The sequence below is a fragment of the Semicossyphus pulcher genome, unplaced genomic scaffold (genome assembly GCF_022749685.1).
Source record: "Semicossyphus pulcher isolate SPU_LCO1_2020_fin unplaced genomic scaffold, fSemPul1.0.p SCAF_1, whole genome shotgun sequence".
In the NCBI taxonomy this organism is placed as follows: domain Eukaryota; kingdom Metazoa; phylum Chordata; class Actinopteri; order Labriformes; family Labridae; genus Semicossyphus; species Semicossyphus pulcher.
The window spans coordinates 18,121,265-18,137,294 of record NW_027211603.1 but is presented as its reverse complement, the minus strand read 5'-3'; the positions used below and the strand labels follow the sequence as shown (position 1 = coordinate 18,137,294).

General features: G+C 40.8%; 2 protein-coding genes across 2 annotated transcripts; both read right to left on the bottom strand.

Annotated features, from left to right (window-relative positions):
- Nucleotides 1-480: 480 nt before the first annotated feature.
- Nucleotides 481-12,317, bottom strand: heatr3 (HEAT repeat containing 3). The gene is made up of 15 exons (XM_069659021.1): nucleotides 12,099-12,317; nucleotides 11,543-11,715; nucleotides 9,453-9,540; nucleotides 9,144-9,244; nucleotides 8,660-8,769; nucleotides 7,085-7,225; nucleotides 6,615-6,907; nucleotides 5,226-5,316; nucleotides 4,864-5,018; nucleotides 3,274-3,356; nucleotides 3,010-3,146; nucleotides 2,826-2,914; nucleotides 2,154-2,297; nucleotides 1,910-2,086; nucleotides 481-1,672 (listed from the first exon to the last, which is right to left on the bottom strand). The coding sequence occupies exons 1-15, from the start codon at nucleotides 12,237-12,239 to the stop codon at nucleotides 1,559-1,561; spliced, it is 2,037 nt and encodes a 678-aa protein (XP_069515122.1). The 5' UTR covers nucleotides 12,240-12,317; the 3' UTR covers nucleotides 481-1,558.
- A 181-nt stretch (nucleotides 12,318-12,498) lies between these two features.
- Nucleotides 12,499-15,005, bottom strand: cnep1r1 (CTD nuclear envelope phosphatase 1 regulatory subunit 1). Its single transcript, XM_069661112.1, has 6 exons — nucleotides 14,940-15,005; nucleotides 14,324-14,395; nucleotides 14,039-14,112; nucleotides 13,145-13,254; nucleotides 12,957-13,011; nucleotides 12,499-12,866 (listed from the first exon to the last, which is right to left on the bottom strand). The coding sequence occupies exons 1-6, from the start codon at nucleotides 14,962-14,964 to the stop codon at nucleotides 12,825-12,827; spliced, it is 378 nt and encodes a 125-aa protein (XP_069517213.1). The 5' UTR covers nucleotides 14,965-15,005; the 3' UTR covers nucleotides 12,499-12,824.
- Nucleotides 15,006-16,030: the final 1,025 nt, after the last annotated feature.

Below are 16,030 nucleotides of genomic sequence, written 5' to 3'. Positions count from 1 at the left end.
TTTCTTGTTGCATAACAATGTCTGATTTATTATTCTCTCATCAAAGTGAAATGGACATTGTGTTAGCACAACAACGTAAAGCAGCTATATTACTAATGGTAGATCACATTGATTTTGGGATTTCATACTAACCAGGATTTTACCAATCTTTTAGGGAGGAATTTGAAACTCCCATGATGTTAATTTACAGAAAATATAATCCAGTATTCAAACATTTTCAAAACCTCCCCTAAACATTGCAGAAGGCAACATCTTTCTTAGGTCTAAAACCTAAATATATTTAATTTACAAATATTTAAAACGGAAGCAACATCTCCTCACATTTGAGAAGCTGAGACCAGAATACTGGTCTGAGTATTGTGAAAATTACAGTGGAACAGCTAACTAACGTTTGTATTTCTTTTTTAAGAAAAAGACAGTTGAGAAAAGTCTTAAGAAATCAGGATTTATTTCAAAAAATGGAAATCATTCATAGCCTGATGACATCAAATTCATATTTATTTATATTTTTAGCAATAATATGCAATTTAAGTGATATTTCCCTGAAAAGTTGAGGAAACCCAGAGCCTGGTTCTTACAGCATAAGAACTATGGCAAAATGTATTGACTTTATCCATTACTCAAAGCATGCTTATCTAATGATCCTGGGGAGAAATACATAGCACTATCCATATTTCAAATCGCCCGGATGTATGACAGGACTGACAGTTGTAGCAAACAATTTATGATGCTGTGTAAAGTACTACTGGAAACCAACCAATGCATGTATTATAGTGGTGCCTTGCAGAGTGTGCAATTAATGCTGTCTGTAAAGAGAGAACAGAGGCAGAGGTAGAGAATATGTGTGTATTTAGAGATTTTAATGTTGTAACTACTTGGCAGTGAAACAAACCCTTTCAGATAAGTTACTGAAGTGACTTGGTAATGTTGTTTCTCTTTAGGCAAGATCATTTCTCCCTCAGTAAATCCAACTATAACACAACATCCATAACAAAATATTCTCTTTTTCTTTAAGTAGCAGGCTCTACAATCGTTCCCATAAGGGCCTTTAATTTAAAAAAGCTCTGATTCCTACTTATTGAGGCAGAACAGCAAACATAATTTGCCCATGGGGTAACAGGATCATATGTAGGGTAAACATCTGAAAGCATGGTGTCAATTCTTCACACTTGATCTCTTTAAAATTCTACCTTTTTTATGGGATATGTAAATATACCACTCCAAGTCTGACAACGCCTTTTGGTTGAATGACACATCAACTAAGGGAGCAAAAACAAAAAAATGTCTTTACTGCAACATGCAGTAACTTACAACTAAAATAAGATGTCCCCATGTCTTCCTCACAACAAATAAACTTTCACATCACCAAGTAAAATAGTAAATAATTATTTAGAGAATATAAACATTGAAAACAAGCCAAAAACAAATGGTTTACCACCCAGGCAATAAATACTTGATGGTTGCACAACCGCATTTCGTTTCATTCTGTGTTCCTGATAGCATATCTGTCCAAAACAATCCGGGCTCCACTTATCACAATGTGAAGTACTGAAAGTTCTTATTTTTTCACCACCTTCTCCAGATAACCAATGAATCTTCTCAGGTTGACTTTGATGTTGTCTAGCACACACAGCTGCTGAGGGCTGTACTTTCCTCGTCCTTCTTTACGAATCTAGCAGGAAAAGAAAAATAAACATCATTACGTCATTAGCTATGCAAAATGCCACACCTTATATAAGATAAGAAAGGGCGTTTCAGTCTTTGAGGCCACTGTAAGCAGTGCCATTAAAGAGTGTAAAATAAAACTGTTCCGTTAAGAAAAGAACGGGTTAATAATTATTTAAATACATTTAGAAATTTTGCAAGTATTGTGTGAGGAGTAATCAGTACAAATACATCAGTCAGGTACCTTGGCCTTAAAGACAGGTTGAAGTGCCTTTAGTGCAGGTAGCAGCTGGATGTTTTTAGCAGCTTTCTCCGCCTCGTCTCCATCTGCAAAAACATCAAACAAGGCATCGAGGGCTTCTCCGTTCACAACCAGGTCGGCATCCCTCGTGGCAACTTGAAGTAAGGCGTTTCCGATCATCTGTAGAGACAGAGTTTCTTAGAGGGAGAACAAATATTCCAAGATAAGCAAAGATAGAAATATTTACCTGAAGGGTTTCAGCAGTGCCTTTGTCTTTGGCTAACGTGCTGCCGGTGATGCCCAGAATGGCGACGGCATTGACCCTCACGCTGACAACTTCACAGCGAGTGGCTGCTTCGCTCAGGCTCATCAGCTGCTGCGGGGTCATACACTAACAAAAACAAAACCAAGCAGGCAGATATTGAGCTGTCCAAAATACACATTAAACAGCATACAGTGTGAACTGGCAGTGGTTGACAAATTTGACACAAATACAAAGTCTGACTTCTGTGTTGGCTTTGTATTTATCAAGTCAACAGTCAACACAAGTGAAAGGATTAAAGCGGACCTTTGCATATTCTACACTAGTTCGGCTACCTTGTCATGAGGATGACAACAAACTATATAAAAACATTTTCTGTGGCTCTGCAGAAGCTTTATCAAATCTAAAGAGAATTTGACCCTGATGATGTCATTAGGGTTATCTCAGTCTGGGCTTGGTGCAGGATTTCTGAGCCACAAACAGGATGAAGGCTGGATAGGTCTGACTAAAGATGCTATTGCAGTGCATTATGGGAATCTGGACACAGTTCTTTCTTTAGTGAGACACACAAATTCATGTTTTTTATTCAAGTGCATAGAGTTAACATTAAGTTACCTTTAAATGCATACTATTAAAAAGGTCTGGTTTGTTCTATACCTGGGAGATATTTTTGGAGGCAATCATCTGTAAGAGAGACCGCATGGCACTGATGACGGCCTCTAGGAACTCCTCGTCTTTTGGTATCTCTGAAAACATTGAAAAAGTAAATTGTTCTTAGTTAACAGATGTTTAAGGTGATTAACTAACTTAACTAAAGAATTCTGTGTATAAAATGTAAGACCTCCTGCCCCGAAAACCAGCGTGGACAGGTGCTGTGCTGCTTCCTGAAGGGCTGCAGCTCCTCCCAGAGACTCAGCGTCCATGGTGGAGAGGATGCTATGGAGGCACGTCAGCGCCCGGGACTGAACGCGCTGCATCCTGAAGGAGAGAAGAAAAGATGGCAATTGAAGGATTAATTGGTGTGAACTTACACTTCAGACATATTTGATAGACACCTTAAACTAAATTTGATGAGACTGAAATGATGAGAGAAATGCGAGATTACTTTTTTGTCAGGCTTCTCCAGGAGGGATTCTGATGGCACACATCCATGGCTTCCTTTCCAGGAAACTCGCTCTTTTTAAGGACCTTGATACAAGAAGAAAAAAAGATATTACCCCAACCAACTACACTGCCTGGCCAAAAAAAAGCCACAACCTGGATTTAACTAAGCAAATAGGTAAGAGCACTTCCATTGGAAAATTACTGCAGTGATTAATATGTTTCAGCTGGCAACAACTTATTTAACCCTAACTGATGCAGTGAGTAGCTTCTCATGTCTTAAACAACCATGTCAGAAGACATATCCTGTGGTCGTGGAAAAGATGTTGCTCTGTTTTAGAAGGGTGAAATTGTTGGCCTGCATCAAGCAAAGAAAACAACTAAGGAGATGCTGAAACTACTAAAGTTTGGTTGAGAACTGTCCAACGCATTATTAAAACCTGGAAGGAGAGAGGTGAACCATCATCTTCGAGGAAGAAATGTGGTCGGAAAAAAAATCTTGATAAATAATTGGTAAATTATCAGTAGTAGAACTCACGGCTATGATTAATAGTGAAAGTCAGAGCATTTTCACACGCACAATGCAAAGAGAACTCAAGGGACTGGGACTAAACAGCTGTGTAGCCTAAAGAAAACCGCTCATCAGTGAGGCTAATCGGAAGAAAAGGCTTCAATTTGCTCGGGAGCATAAAGACTGGACTCTGGAGCGATGGAAAAAGGTCTGATGAGTCCAGATTTACCCTGTTCCAGAGCGATGGGCGCACCAGGGTAAGAAGAGAGGCGGATGAAGTGACGCACCCATCATGCCTAGTGCCTACCATACAAGCCTGTGGGGGCAGTGTTAGGATCTGGGGTTGCTTCAGTTGGTCAGGTCGAGGTTCAGCAACGTTATGTGCCCAAAAAATTAGGTCAGCTGACTACCTGAACGACCAGGTTTTTCATCAATGGATTTTTTCTTCCCTGACAGCAGGAACATATTCCAAGATGACAATGCCACGATTCATCGGGCTCAAATTGTGAAAGAGTGGTTCAGGGAGCATGAGACATCATTTTCACACGTGGATTGTCCAATGGCCACCACAGGGTCCAGACCTTAAACCCATTGAGCATCTTTGGGATGTGCTGGAGAAGACTTGACGCAGCAGCCCGACTCTCCCATCGTCAATACAAAATCTTGGCGAAAAATTAATGCAACTCTGTCTGTTGCATAAGCTTATCAAAACGATGCCACGGCAAATGCAAGCCGTAACCAAAGCTAAACGCGGTCCAACTAAATATTAGAGTGTGTGACTTTTTTGGGGCCAGAGAGTTTATAAGCTATTAAATAGGGTTGCATAAGTGCAAACATGTAAAAGAGAGCTTTATTAAACTGCCAAGGTGAGTCATTATATCTGTTCAGCCTAAGGTAGAAGATGGGTGGGGTTCACTGCATAATAAGAAGCACATTTGAGGTTTTCATAAAGATACAGTGAATTACAGCTTAACTACATTCTCATGCTTTCGTAAACGTTCCGACACCTGTGGGGACCCCTCCTTTCTTGTCTCTACTGATGGATGCCAGTGAGAGCTAGTGAGGAAGCAGACAGATATTTACTTTTTCAGGGATGCTGTGGTTGATTAAGGCTGCGTGAACCTCAGCTGACAAACACAGTGGAGACATGAGATTCGACACTCCATCGCAGAGGCCATCGGGACCCATGTCGCTTTCATCGCTGCTCGACTCCTCCTCCCACTCGTCATCAGACGGGTCTAAACGGGCAACATACATGAAGAATTGATCAGGGACATAATGACACGACAAAGGATACCAATGCAGAATTAAAACTTTTACCATTTATTTTTAGTTCTAATAGCCTTTTTGATATGCAAACAAATACTGGGTGGCGGTGTCACAGGACATAATGTTGATGAAAAGTGCCTGAGGTCAGCACTGCTGTCTGTGCCCGCAACACTCACCGTCAGAGCAGCACATGTTGACAATGATCTCTAAGGACGTTTGCTGGGCTGTCAGCAAGGCCGTTGCCTCCCTCAGCTCCTCCTTGCCCCTCTGGACAAAAACAAGCATCCATGTGAGTCAACAAGCTACCAAAACGATGACTGTTAGCACTGTTATCACCCTGTCTGAGTTCAGCTGCCTGCCACAAAGAGGAGATTCATTTCTACCGATCACTCAAACATGTCCAGCTTTACCTTTGAACTTTGACGCACACAGAAGCTGCTTCATGGGGTTAATTTTGACTGAAAATAAAGGTCTTAAATAATGAAGTAGAGCTAGTCATTCAGCTGATTACAGCTCTGCCTGGTGCGTTCAAGTTTGTTTAGCAGCATTATGACATAAAAATCTTCCTATATCTCTGTATTTACACCGTTTAAGCATAAAAAACAAAGTTTCGATATAAATAAACCCATTGTGTAACGCACAATATTAGGGTGGTGAGGGTGGTTTGGCACATCCTCGACAGACTTGGGGCTGTGTGACTGATATGAGGGGGACAGCTCTGCCTCGCTGAGGTCAGGTCTGGGGTATGGTAGCGTAGTGGAAGCCAGAAGATTATCCCCACATGAACTTTGCCAAGTGTCCCCAGAACCCGACAGTTGTTTTTTTTTGGGCTCTGTCAGTCCTGCTTGCACTCCAGGATGACTCATGCTCCACCTTTTCACGAGGCATAACCAAGTGTGTCCAGAAAACCAAAAGTAGATTGTTTCCTTGTCATTAACGCAGACTGCCACACACAACCCAAACATTTAAAGCAGTTAGAATTCAGGTTAAACTTTTTCTGACGAGCCGATGTAATCTCTTTATATAATTAAATAAATAAATAAATTATCGAAAGAATGGTTCTGAAATGTAACTTCTGTTCCGTTACCTTTAATGTGATTGTTGACATTATTTTTTTATGGTAAAGTAAGGACTACAATCACGTCTGTCCATAATGCCCCCTGTCAAGCACTGAATTAACAAATAGTAGGCATCCAAAGCTGTCCTTCAGCAGCTGCATTAAAGCTTTGTGAAAATCTAGTGTTGATCATCCATTATGCATTCTACTAATTATGAGCTTCAATATGCAGCAGCTTATTATTTTAAGATATTTCACTAACTTATGATCTTATTTTAAAAATATATGGCAATTCTGTAGACATACACTGACCCAACCAACTGATCATTCTCTCTCTAACAAGAACAGAATCATGCTGCCAACAGTGAAACAGGGTTTATAATCTCTCTGACAAGGGCGATTTTACTGTGTTCAAAGGTCTAACTGTATGGCAAGAGAGGCTCTGAAACCTGTTGCATGCATAAAGGGCAACAGCAACATGTAGTAATATACAAGAGACACCACTCACCGGCAAGAGGTCAGAGAAGTCGTTATCAGCCCTCACAGCTTTCCCGTTCTTCTTCTTTTTAGGTGCTTCCTCCTCCTCGTCCATCTCCTCCACAGGGAACTCTCCCGCCGCCTGCTCTTCTACGCCAGGCTCAGCTGGGGTGTTTCTGTTACGAACCTCTTCTGCTTGTCTGAGTTCAGGTATCAGTTTACCTGTGTCCAGATCCAGGCACTGTGACAAGGTGGCCACCACAGCGTTGAGGGTCTGGGCCTGACGGGCAGCAGGCAGACTTCCCTTCATGTTCCACAGAGTTCCTGAGTGATACAGCAGCCACAAACACACATTAAAGACAAAGTATTTATCTTTTGTTTGAGTTTGTTCCTTTAAAGCAACAAAGGGGCTTTTAAATGTCACTTACAATGTGTGCAATAGTTGTAAGGTACAATTTTCAACCATGTATTTACAAAGACATGACAAGTGAAGAACTGTACCTGCAGCCAGTGTCCTGAGGAGGGTGTGTGCCATGCCTGGCTGAGATGACAGCAGGGTTTTCTCCAGGACTTCAAGCACAGCTGTGTTCAAGCTACAGAGCAGCTCTGGGTTATCCTCAGTCACAGTGTGCAAACAATGGGCTGGTCAGACACAAAGAGGAGAGACTTAAGACTATGCAAAATAAGAAGACAACAAACAAGAAATGTTCAGGTCGTTATGTCAGGATTGACTACAGCCTTAGGCTACGCTCACACTGCAGGCAAATGTGGCCCAAATCTTAACTGTGAGATATGTCATTCGTCACAATTCTTCGCTGGCGGGGGTCAAGCTATAAGTATAAACATGGAAGGAATCTTGGCTCCGACTCTGCATCCACACACACCTCAGTACTGAAGTAGCAGCCACTGCTCCACAAAAAGCCATAATTAAAAATGTGGCTCTCTTTCTACTCCTCGTTCTCATTATCTTCTGCTGTCCAATTCGCTGGCTTCCACGGCACATCAATTTATACATGAAACTAAGCGCCGACTTCCATGGCACCCATGTTTGTTTACGTATGACAGCATGCTGGGCGTAGTCATTGTTATCACTCTTTTGTGCATGCGGGTCAGTTCAGGACCGTGACCAGTTCACACAGCAATCTGATATTGGCCACAGTTTAAAAATAAAAGAATAAATAAGCATAAAAATCAGATCAGAACAATAAATTAAAATTGAGCACTAAGTCTTGCAGTGTGAGCGTAGCCTTAGTTACTCACACAGGGTATCTACAAGTATTAACAATGACATCATATGCAACATGTGGCAATAAGTTTATTCCTCATGAGAAACAGGTAAGGCAGACGATTGACCACAGATCTTTGGATCACCTTTTGCTTTTTCCTTTCCCTGATTTTACATTCTACCAGCCTGTTTTAATAAATTCACATGCTGTCTAGGTGAGCATGTAGTTATTATGGGTTGGACTTGGTTTGAAACCAAAGACTGTATATATAGGTGGATGACATGACAGCTCCCTAAAACTGAAGCCTAAACATTTCAGCGCCCCCTGCTGACTGTCTGCAGTATAGGTCATAAAGCCCGCCTCCTCCATGTTAAAAGGTGGCACATGGGTCCAACTATAAAATCAAAATACAAGCCAAATACATGTTTCTCAAACATGGTTTCTGTCATTAAAGTTAGTTCTTATGATGTTGATTTATGCCCAAGTGTTCATTTTTCTGACAAGTTTATTTATAATTAGTTATTTGATGCTGTCAAAATGATGATTGACAGCTCTGTTGACAAATACGGCTCCTGCAGCCGCTCAGTTCCGGATTAGTAGAGTGGACCTGCTACCTGCTACCCGCCACCTGTCAATCTCAGGAATATTCTGAAACCCTACCACAGCCTGACTTCAGTCAAAATGCTCTGCACAACTAGACTTTTATGGCAAAAGGACTCTGTTAGTCCTGATATTATATTTGGGCAAAAAATTTAAGTAATAAATGATTTATCTTGGCTAGCTTGGATAAGCACAAACCTTTATAAAATCCATTATCAGATCAAATTAACAATATAGTAGTTGGACTTACCAGCAGATATGGCCAGTTCAACATTGTGTGGGTGTCTCTCCATACACTGGACGACCACATCCAGGAGACCGGCTTTGTTGAACATGGACAGCGCTTGGCTGCTGCTCTCACTTGATGACAATATCAGATAGTCACAATATTAGACAGGGAGCAAATGCACACAGAAAGACATCGCACAACAACTGTTATATTCATATATAGAGAGATATATTTGTGTCTCCTAGTGTTAGTGAATATTTTTTTTCCCGTGCTGTAATTTTTGCCTGGATTTTGCTGTTGTAACTCCACATTTTCCTAGTTCTGGATCAATACAGTACATCTATTTATCTCTATATCTATATATATCCCAGGGGGAGAACCTGCATGAAACTATGGGTTGTAGGGTGTCAAGTAAACAGCATGCATGCTGCGTGAAACATCCCTGGATAATCTAAGGGTTGAAAACACACTCCTGTCAACCAGCTCGCACAGCCTCTTGGCTTACCATAGATTCCACAGCAGGTTCACAGCCTCATTGGCTACATCCTCCACTGCATTCTTCTGGTCTGTCATCTGCACAGCAGCGCTCTCAAAACCAGCACAGCACTGAAGAGAAAATAACATGGTGTGTTTCTGTTTTATGACCTATTGACCTTACCTAAGCTGGAGTTGTTTTTTTTCAAGTGTGGGCGAGATGTCTTACAAACCAGAATACTTTTAATCTTTAATGAAACCTAAATGCTGAGGACATAACAACAGCTGCTGATGAGGAGGAACTGAAGTGATGTGGTGAGCTAAAAGCACTCAGTCTCACCTCTCTAAGCAGTGCTGTCAGAGGAGTCATGACGTCGTGCTTCACCATGTCCTCACACACCTCCTGACCTCCGCATGCACTCAGATTCCTGTAAGGGAGAGAGACAGTCACAGACACACGCACGTCATTTGGTTGGGGGAGATTCGCTGCCAGAGATGCTGTTTGTTTTTGTGCGAGTGTGTATGAGATGGAGGGCCTGAAGGAGCCCCGTGAGCGACTGTCTTATTTTGGTAAACTGTACATGGAGCTTGATTTAAGGTTCACTAGAGGCAGAGGTCAGGATGGGTGTGAAGGTCGTTCTCACGGAGAGGCACTGACTGTTTGGAGGATGATGATGTTGATGGTACTGATGAGTGTACTTGATTAATATTGCTGTTAATCTCATCACCTCTTATAAGAGATGAGTTTAGGGACGATTGTTTTGGAGATTTACAAATGCAAATGTGATCAGATTCACAAACTAATTAACGTAAACAGAATAACGAATATCATTGTATACAATAATTCTTCATGCAGTAATAACACAAGCCTTTTAGCACCTTCTTTCTTCTTAAAGCCAGATTTCTATTGTAGTATGGCGCCCCCTCTAGGAGTACAATGACAAATGCTTCTGTACCTCATAATGACACACACGGACACAGTACAAATAAATTCATTGTCATACCCTTTGCCCCTTGACCTGTGTTTCAATAACAAGTGTCCTCAGATTGGACCAGGGACTCTACATGGCCAGTCAAGTGTAAGCATATAACTGTCAATCAACAAAAAAGCTTAATATATTGGAATAGAAAGTATACTGTATTAATCCCCAAGGGGAAATTCAATCTTTTCACTCTGTTTTTTACAAACATAGGCCTGAAATACAGACATACACAAACAGGACTCCATGGACACGCACTAATGGAGAGATGTCAGAGTGAGGGGGCTGCACATGGACATGCGCCCCAAGCAATGGCGGATGCGGTGCCTGGCTCAAGAACACGTCTACGGAGCCTAGGAAAGGAACTGGCACCTCTCCAGCTACCAGCCTCAATTCCACACTTATCCACACTTATCCACACTGGGACTTGAACCGGCTACCCTCTGGTTCCCAGGCCAAGTCCCTGCAGACTGAGCTACCGTCTACCCCAAATCAGATCAAATAGCACGCTCAAGGTAGATCATACCACCTGAATAAAGACAGGGTGCTACTAATGATCAAAAACTAACACGCAGCGCTGGTTCACCAAAATGGAGTAGAGCTGCTGAGGCCGGCTTGACTGAGCAAGGACTTCTGTCTCGACCCCTCAAATGGCCTTTTTAAATGGCATTTCAAAAATGGAAGAGCACCTTTAGCTTGTTCAGTAACAGGATCCTGGTAGAGTCATGCTGGCTCACAGGGGTTTACTACTATAATAACAAAGCCATTGTTTATGTTATAAGCAGTCCTCAAAGTGTGTACATCCTGTAACTTATGTGATGACAAAAGGAAAGGAACAGCTTTAGGTTAATTAAAAGCATAACATTGACTCTTTCTTGTTACTTTACGTTAAAAAAAGCCTTTTTCATTGAGGTTAAATGTAGTGGAAACAATAATATTCAATTTACTGTCCTGGGACAGTAGCCTTTAACATTTTCTGCTATGACAAGTCAATTGACTAATGTGAAAAGGGTCTATTCAATAAACTCTTGATTACTAGCAAAGATTTGTTGATTTTGGTGACACAAAAATGTTCAAGTTATAGGGTAAAACAGGATGATAGCCTGAGTGTGTCATGTCATCAAGTCAACACACTTTTACATATATGTCAGGATCACAATATTAGATTTAACTTCTGGTAGCTTCCATTTAGTATGTTGTCACTGTCCAACTGAACTGGTGAGAGCAACTGGTCTACCAACCTTGTGTGTTTTTGGTAAAAATTGAGACCTTTCAAAGGAGCTTTATGTTGTTGCCACAAACTACTTGTTATGGTCATGGGCCCCGTTTCACAAAATCTTCAGAAGACCTTGTAATGAGATTTGATTTGGCGTTTTGGGAACTGGTCCAGGTCACATTCAAAAACCTCCTTTTGTGCAGTGAACACCACATCACTGCACTATTGGCTCACCTGAGCGCTCCAGTGGCAGTCTCCCTGACAGCCAGGCTCTTGTCCAGCAGCATGGGCCCCAGACGCCTCACAGCATCCCTCTGGAGAAAACCTGGGATGGTCTGACTCTGCTGCACCACTCGAGAAATGCTGGCACATGCAAACTCTCGCACGTCTGCACTGGGACTCTGCAACTATGGTGAATATACAAATCATGAGCCCAACTATACAAAGACACTTACTGTAGAGAAGTTATGATAAATAAACTGTTACTATAGCTTCACTTCAATGGTACAATTAATAAAAGGGTCAGACATTATGTAACAACGTACAGGTTCTTTTAGACTGAAACATTTAACAACTCTACTACAAACGCCTAAATAAGAGTCAGAGTTAAAACACCTTCACAAATACATTTTAATTATTGAACGAAGTAAACTTGAGATCATTAAAACAAAAGTTTAACCTTACTCTCCTAATACAATGTCCAATTAAAATGTTTGAATTCCAGCTAGAATTAAACAATGAACAGCTTCACATCGAGTATTTCTGGTGGGGGAAAAAAATGTTTTCGTACTTTCTCCAGCAACTCCGCAGCTGGGCAACAATCATCATCGTGTTCTTCTTCCTCATCGTCCGCTTCCTTCACAGCATTCGCCGGCAGACCGACCGCGTTAAACTGCGGACGTTTGAACTTTGTGGTTTTACTTTTACCCATTTCAATTCGTTTGAAAGTGCTAGCAGCGCATGTAACGTGATTTTTCTACCGTACTCTGACTGGACCTTAAACGCTCACTCCGGCTCCAGCCTGGTTGGAGGCCATGTGGAAGATGGCACTCTGCCGTAAAGTGTGTTACCAACAGAAAGCAGGGGAGGTGTCGCAAAACCAACAGAGTGCACGAACCTATCAACATATACGAGGTTTATGACAACTGTACAATAAAGAAGGCTTGACATGCACACAAATGGGACATATATTTTCACAACGGAAGAATTTATTAGGTAAATAACTTTAAAAATAGAGACATTTAGATAAAATACATGCTCAACATAAGAAATTAACAATATATCAAAGACAAGTGAGCAGAGAAGAAACTGCAAGTTTAACCAGCAACACTGTTAAAAGGTCCTTCAGTTCATTCTTCTGACTTCCCAACGCATTTCAATCAGGATGATAATATCTGCTTCAGTGCCATTTCCTTCGGTGTAGTATGGGCTACTCAAAGGACTCAAGTCACGGAGTGATCAGTGACCATCAACAACAACCAGGTACATAATCTGACCTCCACATTAATGTGCTTGGTTACTGGATGTTCGGCCGTGGCTTGAGAATAAGTTTCCCCGTCTGTAAAAGGAAGAAAATAAGACAAATGATAAACAAAATAATATGTTGACTGAGCAGCATATCTCACATTAAAGAGATTTGTTGACTCACATCGTCACAGGACATGTTGTATTCTGCTAAAACTGTCCGACAGCGAGCAGCAATACTGAAGGAGCAAGGGTCAAAGATATTAATCAGTGAGTCCAAACCTTGGACATGGTTGAATAAATGACCAAAGTGAAATGACCAAAGTGAAATGACCCAAACGTTTCCCGCATGCCCAACTGCACAAAGGATACATTGATGGTGCAACAACTCGTTTGTGTATCCCAGCAAAGAAGAGCGCTATGAGAGTGATGCAGCTGATAGTGAAGAAGGGATGATTCCACAGTGATGAAAAGAAAGAAACCTGCAGAAACAGAGGGACAAAGCAACATGAATCAAACGATCCAACAAAACCTTTACTTTTGCAGATTTAACTTACAGCAACCAATGAAAATCAATTAAAGTATTATTGAACATTCAAGTTTATGAGAAACTTTGCTATAGTTTAAAGCGGAAATCAAGACGTAAATGACACATTTTCAGGTTGCATACATTTTTTCAACCCCAATCCCATCATTGTAATGTGGGAAGGGCCTGCAGAAAATCTAGCATAATGACTTCCCTCTGTGTTCTGTTTATTGTTTTTTTCCCCTCAGACACTCTGAATTGTTCATTATGTAATTCAAAATGACTCAACTTTTACACCCCAGAGATTTGGCTACTCTTGCATTTGCTTCTGAACTACTTTGACAACAAGGCTTTTTTTTTTTTGACTTAAAAGAAAAATGTCCACATCCAGACCCATGCTTTCGATTATGGTTTATGGGAAGACAGTAATATCTGATGTGGAGGTGCAAGAAAAACCTCTTAACTTGAAAAACATTGATTCTTCATTAGACACAAAGCTGAGCTCTCTCTGTAGTCCGGAAGTATGATAAAGTCTGGATTGGCTTTAGGTTATTTGGCTCTGACAATCAGTGTCAATGGAAAACAGCAAAAAAATGTAATGCAAATCTTGCATTAGGAAGACAATGGCCACATGTATAGCTTCACGGTTCAATAATGAGAGCACTATAGATCTATATATTTTGAGTATCCCTTTGAGCCAGAAATGACAAAAGTAGACACCTTTGTCCACTTACACATACCTTTTGTGTGTCAGGGTCTATTAACCAGTTCCAAGCCCCAGTGGCCGTACATACAGACACCACAATCAGAATCACTGAAAAAAAGACACCATGCAATGTGTTTTATCGAATTAATAAATCATCATTCTTATCTCAGTATTGGTGATTATGTCTGCATATAATGTACTTATGAATGGCAGCTGCTCATAATAATTTTCAAAACAACATTTGTAGATCATTTAGCACATATACACATGGTTTACCGAATAAAATATCATGTGAATATCATTACTACCAGTTACTTACTTCTCCACCTGCCTGTAGCAGGTTGTAAACAGGAAACATATTCTGTCAATCTTCTCTCAAAAGCCTTCAGGTCTGAAACGAATGTGTGCAAATTAAAACAGCGAGACCATTTTGACCATTACCACGGCCATATAATCTAAAACCGTCATCTTTTAAAGTGTGTGAAATTCTCCCTCTCTCTCTTGTACATTAATGCCTCTGAAGTTATTGCAATAGTGCTGAAGTGAAGAGACTCAATACTGATCCGAAACGTTTGCTAGCATTTCAATGAGCTATAAGCAATTGGTGTCACACGGACTGCTAGTAAAACTTAGCTGACTATAACGCTACTAGAAATATTAAAAAAAAAACAGACTTCGCAATGGAATGTGTGTTAATGTTAAATAGGCGTCTGACCGACAGAATATCTTGTGTAAGTTTAGCTAGCAAACATGCTAAGGGTAGTGAGCAGACTACCGTTAGCCAGCTAAATTAACGTTTCGCCTAACATTGTAATCGCATGTTAAGACGTTTGTCTGAATCCCTTTTGCTATTATAACTGCGAGGCTCAATAAATGAGCAGCTATTTTAAAAAATGTGATAAAAGCTGATTAAAGCTGTTTTCTGTCTAAGTTACCTTCGGCCTGTTCCAAGGAGTTCATGTCTGCTAGTCCAAGAACAGCCTGCGGTTGGCTGTGCACCTGCTTCCGCTCGGTTGACGGACAGGTTGAACCTACCAATCGAGATTGGCTGTGTGTTCAGCTCTAACGTGATTGGGTGTTAAACAAATAATGGGCGGTCAAAATACTCCCGCCCCTTGACCCGTGGTCCAATAATTAGCCCAGACTGGACCAGGAACTCTAGATGGCGCTGTTTCTAAGCTGCCGGTTGAGCGTAACCAGAGCTTAAACCCTTATAGTTGGAGCTAAAACCATTTTACGCTGTTTTAACACAAATTTAACATAGAAAACTATGTACATGTATAATAAATACTTTACAGTCAAAATAAAGGTTATATGATCATAGTGCTCAGTAAATACGAGTCGTGGTATACAGTCCTAACATGTTTATTTAGTTCAATATTGATGTGATACATTTATTCAGTCTAAGACAGTCTGAGCCATATGAATACATGATATGTTGAAGATAAGACTGAGTTGAATAATGATTGGGCAATGATTCATCAAAGTTCTTTATAAATGGACTCCATGTTATTTAACATCTAAAGAAATGTACCCGATTTGCAGTAACAATTATGAGTTTATGCTTTCTCTCTACTTTTTCACCTGTCCATCACTCCCTAGGTGAAGTTTACTGTTGGTCTCATCTGTTTATAACCTTTTATTTCAGAAGTTCCAGGTTCCTTTTTTGTCTCCAAACTTTCCTTTTTATAAAGATTATATTCAAGGCTCTATGTCTTTATTAGACGGCACAGCTTGGAGAGACAGGAAATGCCACGCAGCAGAGGACAGAGGGTAGTTGTCAAACCCAGGGCAGCTGCAGCTTGGACTTAGTCTCTGTACATGGTGCATGCACTACACTAACTGAGCATAACCTGCGCCTCAACTTTCTCCAAACTTTATTTTGGCTTTTGCATTTTTGAGACATAGGCCCCTAATTTAAATGTACTCGCTTACCTCCCAACTCTGAACCTTCAGCCTGTCATTTACGAAAAGAATACAAGAAATGAGGCACAACAGCTATTGACTATTGTTTATTTGTACATCT

What these genes read in the sequence shown, in the direction of transcription:
- heatr3 (XM_069659021.1), bottom strand. Translation starts at nt 12,239, where the DNA reads ATGGGTAAAAGTAAAACCACAAAGTTCAAACGTCCGCAGTTTAACGCG. An exon ending in CCTCAGGACACTGGCTGCAG is followed by an intron (nt 6,908 to 7,084) that starts GTACAGTTCTTC and finishes TGTATCACTCAG; the next exon opens with GAACTCTGTGGAACATGAAG. An exon ending in ACCACAGCATCCCTGAAAAA is followed by an intron (nt 3,357 to 4,863) that starts GTAAATATCTGT and finishes TCTTGTATCAAG; the next exon opens with GTCCTTAAAAAGAGCGAGTT.
- cnep1r1 (XM_069661112.1), bottom strand. Translation starts at nt 14,964, where the DNA reads ATGAACTCCTTGGAACAGGCCGAAG. An exon ending in CTCCTTGGAACAGGCCGAAG is followed by an intron (nt 14,396 to 14,939) that starts GTAACTTAGACA and finishes CATTCGTTTCAG; the next exon opens with ACCTGAAGGCTTTTGAGAGA. An exon ending in TGCTACAGGCAGGTGGAGAA is followed by an intron (nt 14,113 to 14,323) that starts GTAAGTAACTGG and finishes TCTTTTTTTCAG; the next exon opens with TGATTCTGATTGTGGTGTCT.